At 29.2% G+C, this 9,898-nt stretch overlaps 1 protein-coding gene across 5 annotated transcripts; it reads right to left on the reverse strand.

The window, feature by feature from the left end:
- Positions 1-528: 528 nt before the first annotated feature.
- Positions 529-7,795, reverse strand: LOC112778502 (uncharacterized). Of its 5 annotated transcripts, none has more exons than XM_072227063.1 (9): positions 7,375-7,795; positions 7,253-7,299; positions 6,662-6,723; positions 3,349-3,661; positions 2,488-2,729; positions 2,191-2,391; positions 2,005-2,097; positions 1,817-1,918; positions 529-1,107 (listed from the first exon to the last, which is right to left on the reverse strand). In XM_072227063.1, the coding sequence occupies exons 3-8, from the start codon at positions 6,704-6,706 to the stop codon at positions 1,904-1,906; spliced, it is 909 nt and encodes a 302-aa protein (XP_072083164.1). In that variant the 5' UTR covers positions 6,707-6,723; positions 7,253-7,299; positions 7,375-7,795; the 3' UTR covers positions 529-1,107; positions 1,817-1,903. The 5 variants fall into 5 exon arrangements, with proteins under 5 accessions (XP_072083164.1, XP_072083166.1, XP_072083165.1 ...); XM_072227065.1 differs by having other exon boundaries at positions 529-1,127; XM_072227064.1 differs by lacking the exon at positions 7,253-7,299.
- Between the last annotated feature and the right edge of the window lie 2,103 nt (positions 7,796-9,898).

Consider the following 9,898-nt stretch of genomic DNA (forward strand, 5'->3'; position numbering starts at 1 on the left):
ATCTATCGGAAGATAGTTTAAATCTAATTTGGATTTCACACTACAACAATATAGATTATTTTTGAGGGTTATATGTGTCAAAAAAGAATTAAAAATCGTCAATAAAACAATTTTTGACACTATTTTAATTGTGAAAATATGTTAATAAAAGTTTTGTCAAAAATAGTATTTTTAACATTTAAGTAATTGTCAAAAAAGCTTAATCTTATTTTGATAAATATTGGCCGTCAAAAATAATGTTAGAAAAATTTGAGAATATATTTTTTGTAATACTTATTAACCGTCAAAAATACTATTTATTTTGACACTTATTGACCATAAAAAATTCTCAACAACAATTTTTTACAATTATTAACCGTGAAATATACTATATCATGGATATTTTTTGACAATTTTTTACCATAAAAAAAACTCAATTATATTTTTTTTGACATTCATTATTATAAAAGTTAAGGTTAGTTTCACCTATTATTTGTTTTTTAAATAAAAATTACTATAACAATAGACAAAACAAAAATTCTACCACTATGACATGAATATGCTTTCACTTTATCATACATAATCATTGTATAAAATCAAACAAGAACTTTGCAATTTTGATCATTGATCATGATTCAAAACTAGTACAAATAGCATTCCTTATTTAGCATTTGACAAGTATATCAACAACAATTAACACCAAGTACCAAAACCAATACTCAATATCATATTAATGTTCTTTTTTGTATAGTGCTATATGAATCACACATAAACTCATCAAAGTCTTGAGCATTAATCAACTGAAGTAGGATTGTTATCACTTTGAATTATAGGCAACCTTCCATCCAATAGTTGCTCAAGTATTCCTGCCATATGATCTACCTTTTTCTTTAAATCTTCCACCTCTATTTTAGAGTCTTCATATTTTTTTTCTGCACATTGAAGTTTTGTTTGGAGATCAGAAAATATGAATGATCTAGGACCCCATAACTGTGTAGGTGTCACGCCAGCCCCATAACCACGAACTCGTCCATGTCGTTCAGGTCCAAATACTTCTACCATCACCTCATGTTCATTCATCTCTAATGTTCCTTCATTTACTTGAGATGATAATTCCTTAAGTAAATCCTAAAAGGGATCAAATCAACCTAATAAAATCAATAAAAATATATGTAAACATAAATATAAAATGCTTTTAAAACATAAATATAAATATCGACATTCACCAAACATTTCAGCATTAAAATTATTTTTGACCGAGTAGTGAGAACTAGAGGATAATTTTGTGAGAACCATGATAGCACTCGAATGATGAATGTTTCAGATTCCACATTCCAGAAAACATGTGATTAATTTTCTACAAAATCCAAAAGCTCTAACGGCCCAAGGTAGCACACTTAAGGGGTCATACCAATCAGGCTCACATTATTGCTGGGCTAAGTGGGATCAGTTACTAGGCTCAAGATTCAAAACCCAAAGTTGAAGCATGCACAACTTGATAAAAAGTACCTGTTCAGCTGATAGCACTCTAATGATGAAAAATATTGCATCACACTTTACCATCTTACTACAATTACAGACTAACAATGATTTTTTTGTTGAAAGAGTGTTAAAGAATTGAACTATTCACCGCAAAGAAACCAATTAGCAACATTAAATGCCAGGCAGAACAGACAGAAAATTTAACATATCTTTAACAAAATCAAACAAGCAGAAAATTTAGAGGCTTCTTTAACAAGCAGAAAATTTAACATACATAAACTAAGGACAAAACAAACACAATTTTTCAAGACTTTCACAACAAAATCTGAAGCAGAAACAGCTCCTAATATCTTACAAGTTTTTCTTGAGTTTCTTCATTGCAAGCTTGTCCATTAGCACGGGTATGTGTAAGCTCCCAAAGACGAAGACGGTCAATTTCTTGTCATGTTTGCTCAAACTATAGCCACAAATAACATTTCTTATAAATATAACAACTAATATATATCTTCAAATTAAGTCTATAAATTAGTAAAATTTAGATACCGCCTCTTCAGCTCTTTGTTGGGCTCCCTTAGCACCAGTGGTATGGATAATGCTATTTGCAGCTCGACTCATCTTATTTTGTTGACTTATTTTCTAGTAATTAACAAAATATGTCATAACATGTGATAAAAGAGGCTAGTTAAATCTAAGTCAATTAACAATTATTATGTCATGTGAAGTACAAACCTGCCAGCCTTCATCAATCCAAAGATTCACAAGGTAATCCCAATCCTCTTTTTCCATTTCCAATGGTATATTAGCTCGAGCAATTTCAGGGTTATCATAAGGTTCAAAATACCTTTTCTTTAGTAGATGTCGATAACTCCGATAAGAAGAATTCATTTGAGCCCATACTAAATGCTTTCGACCTTCAACTTTAAAGTATGTCTTAAAAGAACATAACATATACTATTAGTTTGAGTTTATAGACATAAAAATAAAAAAAAGCATGTGAAAACATAATAAGGAGAACATGAATATTACCAAAACTAGGCCAAACATCTTTATTTTGTTCTCTATTTTGATATCAGCCCATTCTTTAACCTTTAGTGGTGCATTCTTCACATCACGAACTAGAACAGTACATCTTGATTTGAACAACTTTGCATTTGGACCAACTGGTCTATTCATTCTCCAATTTATGTCAAGTCTTTTTCCAGCTGGTAACTTTGCTAACTCAAGATTGCGTGTAGGTCCTCTCACTTTTTTTTTCGGTGCAACAAAATCTGTTTAAATCAGTGAGATAATAGGAGCAAGATATTTTTTCAGACATATATTAGTGGAGAAAATAGGAATTTATTTAGACAGCAAGTGGAGAAAATACAAAGAAAACAGTAGATTTTAATTTAGAGGACAAAAAAATAACTAGCATTGAAAAAGGACAAAAGAAGCATACATTATACATAGACTAGATGGCATAAGCAGAATTCCTAGCTAGCCAGATATATAATAATATACTAGTATATAAGACTCACCTCTGCAACTCAGAATTTAGTGGGGGGAAGAATAATAAATAGCTTGTCTTTGTTACACCCTGCACTGCACTGCACGCACCCACCCTGACCCATGCCCCTGTCCCCTCCTTCAGTTTTTAATTACTGCCCTTCTCTTCTCTTCTCTTCTCTTCTCACACCCCATCACCCTTTAAATCTATATGGTATAGCACTACTATTTTTATTGTAGTCACTAGCTTCAAAGTTTATGGTATGGCATTAATGTCACAAAGAAGACATACAAATAAAATTAGTCATGCAATTAATATTTTTATGTCAGAAAACTAAATCTACCTCATAATAAATATCCAAAAGAGACTAATGAAATTAAAAAATGCTAAAAAATATATACCGGATTCAAATTCTTCTTCATCCACTTCATCATCATTAGAAAGGGAGTCAAATTGCCTTCTAAGTTGTGAGTGACTTGATGAACTTGCTTTTTTTTCATGCACTCCATCATCATTAGAAAGGGAGTCAAATTGCCTTCTAAGTTGTGAGTGACTTGATGAACTTGCTTTTTTTCCATGCACTCCATCATTATTAGAAAGAAAATCAGCTTGTTGTAAATGACTTGATGGAGCTAAATTTCTTCTAGATACAAGACTCTGAATCCCTTTATTTCTTCTAGCAGCAACACTATTAATAATCTTTGAGGTCTTTGGCTAAATTAACAAATCATATTCATTATTAAAACCAACAAGAGCACATCAAAAGGATTTCAATAAAAATATTAAATAGAAACATTAAAATCCTAAAAACATAATTGCAATTAATTTCTATTAGAAAAGGTTTCAAGTAAAAAAAGAAAATCTATCTATTACTCTATTTATTCATCAAGCATATCATCAGCCACTTCCTCCTCCTCCTCCTCTTCTAAAGGCATGCTAAAATAGTCACGTAGAGTTACTTTTACAACACATTGCCAATTGGAGTTACAAATATCTTCAACATAGAATACTTGCTCAGATTGACATGCCATAACAAATACTTCTTTTGTCTTCAAAGTGCGACCTTTATTTACCAGGGTGACACCATATTCATCTACTTTCACTCCTCTACCATAATTGTCCACATCCCACCATAAGCATTTGAACATTACAACTTTGTTATCATTCATATATGATAACTCCACAATATCCTCAATGACTCCATAATACTCCTTTCCACAATTTAGCTTTACCAGAACTCCACTACTTTGAGTTTTTCTATGATTCTCACAATCTTTTGTGTGAAAGATAAAACCGTTTGCTTTGTATCCTTTATAGCATATGGCTTCTCTTGCTGGACCTCTTGCTAAACATAAAAGTTGATGGGTTACTTGTTCATCTTTTTCTTTATACAAAGATGTAACCTGATTTGAAAAAGAAAATATATAGTTAAAAAAAATTCTTACATGACTTTAAAAAGTAGTATGTAACCTGATTAAAAAGTAGTATTTAATATTTCATCCATATTTAGGACTTACATGACTTTCAAACCAATCTGAAAATTCTTGATCATGTCGTTTTTGAACATTTCTTGGGTTCTCTTTTTCTAATATTTCTTTATGTTTGCTGCATTTATAAAGGCCAATAAGTTTTGAGCAATACTTCTAAAATAAAAGTTAAATATTATCTAAATACAACTATGCTTACCATATGAAAGGAGTAACTTGATCACAGTTCTTCAAAATATAAAGATGAGATTGCTTTATTTCTTCTAGACTCAATCTTCTTGTCACTTTACAATTTCTTGTGGGTCTTCCAGTTTGCTTGAAAATCGGTAGTACTTTATCCTTTGTTTCAACTTTATAACCATGAGTTATTGCTAATTATATGTGAAATAAATTGTACCTTCAAGGTGTTGTGTAAGATTATCATAAAAGGGAAATTATATGTGAAAATGTGAAGAATGATGGTGTGCTTTTCAGGTTGGTGCTATATTCACAAGTAAAGTGTCCATGGATAGTACTATGCTGTTGATGATGTTTTCTTTCCAGAGTGTCCTCCAGATTTATGATAAAAGATAAATTTTTTTATTTTATCATAATAAATGTATAACAAATAATAAAAAATAATGCAAACATCACTTTTTGTATAATGAATAATCCATGCAATCATCATATATACACTCACACTGTCTCATACTTTAGTAGTGTAACTAATAATATGTTATTTCTAAACTCATTATTCATAAGAAAATAATAATTATAAATTAATATTTTAATTATTATTTTCATATAGAAACATCTCCATAAGTAATAGTTTAAGTTTTTAAAATTATAATATCATATTATCATGCACCGAACGCATATTAGGTACTAATAAAATATGTTATCTCGGTGAGTAACTTCCAAAAATACCTGAGCCTAGCATAGATTTATCAAATTATAAATAAATGTATAAGGTGTGTGGAAAACAATAAAAAAATCCAAATCTATATGAACCTAGGGAATTGAATTCTATGCATTAGGCATATATATGTGGTGTCTAGGGATCCTAAAAGTTAAAGCAAAAAGAAATGAACATACATGCACTACTTAATTGACAGATAATTAACGACAAACGAGATTAAAGTGGTGGTACTTATAAAAGCTAGAAATTCTTTCATGCATGCCAAATCTACTTGAAGTAATTAACAGAATATTATAGAAATGAAATCTGAGTTGACAAAAACTAAGGATAAGTAGTTCAGAGAGTTAAAAAAAAAGCACTCAAACTTTAAAAAGAATAAATAATCTAAGGGTAATTTTTGCTAGAAGAAATGGTGTGGAATAGCAGAAAAGAATGTGAACAAGTGTTGGCTAGATTTGGAGATCCTAGAATACCAATAAAAAGAAAAAAAGGTCATATAAAGAATAAGCTTTTGGTTTTGTTGCTGTGAAGGAGAAGAGAGGTTACTTGTGGCAGAGTTTATGCCTCATGAAACTCTCTCCAAGCACCTCTTTCACTGTGAGTTCCATTCATTTTTTTTCTGTTTGGTTTTGTTAATTGTAATCATTTGTAACATATAGAGGGAATGAATGTTTTGAGATATGCCATGTTGTGTCAACAATTGCCATGGACTAGACATTTTGCATGAGAAGCTAAATGTTTTCAGAAATGTTAAGTTAATAACCACTGATTTGTGATTGTGATTTGTGCGAAATCCGTCTGGCAGGGGAGTCCCAGCCCATGGAATGGGCAATGAGGCTGAGAGTTGCCTTGTATTTGGCACAAGCATTGGAATATTGCAGCAGTCAAGGAAGGGCAGTATACCATGATCTTAATGCTTATAGAATTTTGTTCGATTAGGTAGTTAAGCTTCTATGAGCAGGCTTATTCCTTTTCTTAAGTCAGTATGTTTTATCAAGTAATGTATATGTCTACATGGTATCAATGGTGGACAGGATGGCAACCCTAGACTCTCTTGTTTTGGACTAATGAAAAACAGCAGAGATGGCAAAAGTTATAATACAAATTTAGCCTTCACCCCTCCAGAATATTTAAGGATAGGTAAGAACCAAATGAAATAAAATAAAATATTGAAGTACATATATATGTTTGGGATAAAGAAATGGAGGGGCTGAAAACCATTAAAAGAGCAGTGAGATTGCAGTACATGAAAAATTAAAATGCCACTAAACACAATTAAAATTCTTTAAGTTTAACAAAGAGTAAGCTTCAATAATAAAGAATACTTGCCTCAACTGGTTGACTTTGTTTCTTCAACAGCAATTTGGAAGCCATTGATACAATTGTTTGACCTATATTAAGCAATTAAGCAAATAAACAATATTACTAATGCAAATTAATATATTATAGAAATTCAGACTCTCAAAATAAAATATATATATATATATATCCAAGCTCTCAAAGTAAAGCTAGATACTCCTATTTGATATGAACTTTTGATTTAGGAAATAGAACAAACACTTGGTGTGCGAAAATTGAAAAGAAAAAAAAAACAAAGGATTAGAAGTCAAATTAGATAAACATAAATTGAATAAAACTCTAAAATAGAACAAACACTAAAATTGCATCACTAAGTCACAGTTATCTTTCTCTCACTTTTTTATTATGAATAAAAGAAATAGAAAAATCAAACAGAGTAGAGCAAATTACCGAATATATAGAACAGATTTACACAAATTACCAAATCAAATATGAGGAACAAATTCAAGAGCAATTAGGTATGACGAACAAATAAAAAATTACGAATTATAAAATAGATCAATAAAAAGCTAAATCAAAAAATATAAATTAGAGAATAGATCTAAGAATATGAATACTTACCTTAATACCTAAAGTAATAAGAAGCTTGAATATAAAAATTTTGAAATCTGAAGCATGAAAACAAAAATTAAAACAGATTTATGAAAGAATAAAAAAATCTTGAGAGAGAGAGAAAAACATACCTAACAAGACGAAGTTGATTTTGGAACTCAAGAATGAAACGAGATCTTGAGATTGAAGTTATACTGGAGCAATTTATGTCCGTTAACATGCATGGCTATACTTTCTCATCATCATTATACTGGAGCTGAAGAATGACTGAGAGGAGTGTGATATTTTTGACGGAGCCAAGGGAAAGGAGCAGTATGATGCTTTCTTATTTCTTAGTGAAATAAATTGGGGACCGTCAAAATTGAACAATAATTTTCGACGGTCAAGTTATTTATCAAAAAAAAATAGAAAAGTTGACATTTATAATATTTGTTAAAAATATATATTAATTTTGACATTTAATTATGATTGTTAAAAAAAAAGTGTTGAAATTGCTTTCTTTTCTTGTAGTGTCATGACCACTTAGAAGAGCGAACCATAGAAATCAAGCTTGAAAACTCTTCCTCTCAATTCTCATAATCTTATATTTGAATTTGATAAGTGGTATCGAATCAAATCTTATCTAGATCTTGAGGATTGTGTGGCTCTAAATTAGAGAACATATATACTTCATCTCTTCTCATAAATAATTGATCAAGGAATTAGTGATTGATTAGCTTAAGAGAAATTGAATTAACAAGAAATTGGGATTCAATTACCTAAGGTTGCCTGAAATCTTTAATTGCATGATTGAGCTAGAGGTGAAATTCATTGATCCAAAGAATTTAATATCTCCAATCCTTAACATTCTCTCTCATATTGTTTCCTTAATTTGTTGTTATTTCTTCTCTGTTTTCAATTAATTCATTGCTAGTTCATTTACTTCATTGCTATGTTATCTAATTCTCTATTTATGTTATTTTATTGCCTTTAGTTACTTTAATTTTTGTCATTTATATTTTCTGTCATTTACATTCAAGTCATTTATTGCTTTCATTTACTTCTTTATCAAGTCATTTCAATTCCAGTTTATTTTTCTTGATGAATCATCATCCAAATTTGAATCGTCTAACTAGAATAACTAATTCATCATTACTTGCTTAATTCATTAATTCTTGTGGGAACGATAACCATCTCACCTTGTTATTACTTGGTGCGATTCGGTGCACTTATCGATGAGTTAAGCATAGAAATTTAAAATTTAGAAGTTGAGTAAATATATTAAAATAAAAGAAGCAATTTTTTTATATAGTTTTACAAATTCAAAAAACATACAGCTATAGTTGTAAAATTGGATCAAACTGGTCAATTGAACTAAAAAAACTGATAAATCAAATTTTTAAATCGGTCCATATTATTATTCTGACCATTTAAAAAAATAAATAAATAAAAACTAAAACCCGAATTGGACCAATTAACAATAACCTGGGACCAGCAATACCAGTGTTCTTACACCAGATGCCTATGCCGCTAAGCTGCTGTTGCTTTTATTATATACTGATAATTTTAAATAAAGAGTACTAAGCAACAAGTTTTTTTTTTTAATCATATTATCTTTCTTTTATTTCAGCATATTTCTATATTAGTCTTTTAATAATATAAATTTTTAAAAGTTCTTTCATTAACTCCAAAATTTAATTACATAACCTTTTATTTTTAGCGAAATATATTTATTATTTTCAAAAAATTTTAATTTATTATATTGTCATCCATATTTAATTTATAAATTATTTAAATATTATTAGATTTGAGTGATGTAAAATATTATTTTTATTGCTCAGATGTTCAATAATAAATATTATATTTATTTATTTTTTATTTTAATTTTAATTTTTATCATTTTATATATTTATTTAATTATTATTATATTAATGACTCAACTGTTGAATTAGTGAACAAGTAAACCAATAATCTAATCGATTCGATCACGAATTCAGTTCTGACAACTATGCATACATCATTTAATTTTCAATAATATTTAAAATAATTATCAACACGAAAATTTTAAAAACAATTTATTTTTAAAATAATAGAAAAGCAATTTGACAAGTAGGATATATAGTACCTCAGGAATAGGGTTAGAAGTGAGCCGAGCTGAGCCGAGTTAGACCAAGCTCAAGCTCGGCTCACAAAATTGAGCTTGGCTCATGGCTCGACTCATTAATAATCGAGCATATTTTTTAAACTCAAACTCGACTCACCGAAAGCTCACGAGCTGGCTCGAGCTCACGAGCTGGCTCGAGCTCACAAGCTGGCTCAAATTATAGAAACATAGATACGTAATTTATAATTCTATATCAATAAATTATAACTTATATATTTTAAAAAATATTTAAAAAGATCAATTTTATATATTTCTATTTATCAATAAATTATAAATTTTTCATTTATATCCTACATTAAAATTATAAATTTTTTATTCATATCCTACATCAAAATTATATGTAAAAAATAAATATAAAATTTTAAATAATTAAGATCATTAATATATATATAATATTAAAAATATAGATTAAATGCATATAGAATATGTGTATATATATAATCGAGTCAACTCACGAGCTAATGAGTTGAGCTTATCCAAGCTCAAGCTCGGCTCATTTAATTTATAAGCTC

Source organism: Arachis hypogaea, chromosome 19 (assembly GCF_003086295.3).
Source record: "Arachis hypogaea cultivar Tifrunner chromosome 19, arahy.Tifrunner.gnm2.J5K5, whole genome shotgun sequence".
In the NCBI taxonomy this organism is placed as follows: Eukaryota; Viridiplantae; Streptophyta; class Magnoliopsida; order Fabales; family Fabaceae; genus Arachis; species Arachis hypogaea.

What these genes read in the sequence shown, in the direction of transcription:
- LOC112778502 (XM_072227062.1), bottom strand. Translation starts at nt 6,706, where the DNA reads ATGGCTTCCAAATTGCTGTTGAAGAAACAAAGTCAACCAGTTGAG. An exon ending in AACAAAGTCAACCAGTTGAG is followed by an intron (nt 3,662 to 6,661) that starts GCAAGTATTCTT and finishes TTGTTAATTTAG; the next exon opens with CCAAAGACCTCAAAGATTAT. An exon ending in GGATTGATGAAGGCTGGCAG is followed by an intron (nt 2,098 to 2,190) that starts GTTTGTACTTCA and finishes GTTAATTACTAG; the next exon opens with AAAATAAGTCAACAAAATAA.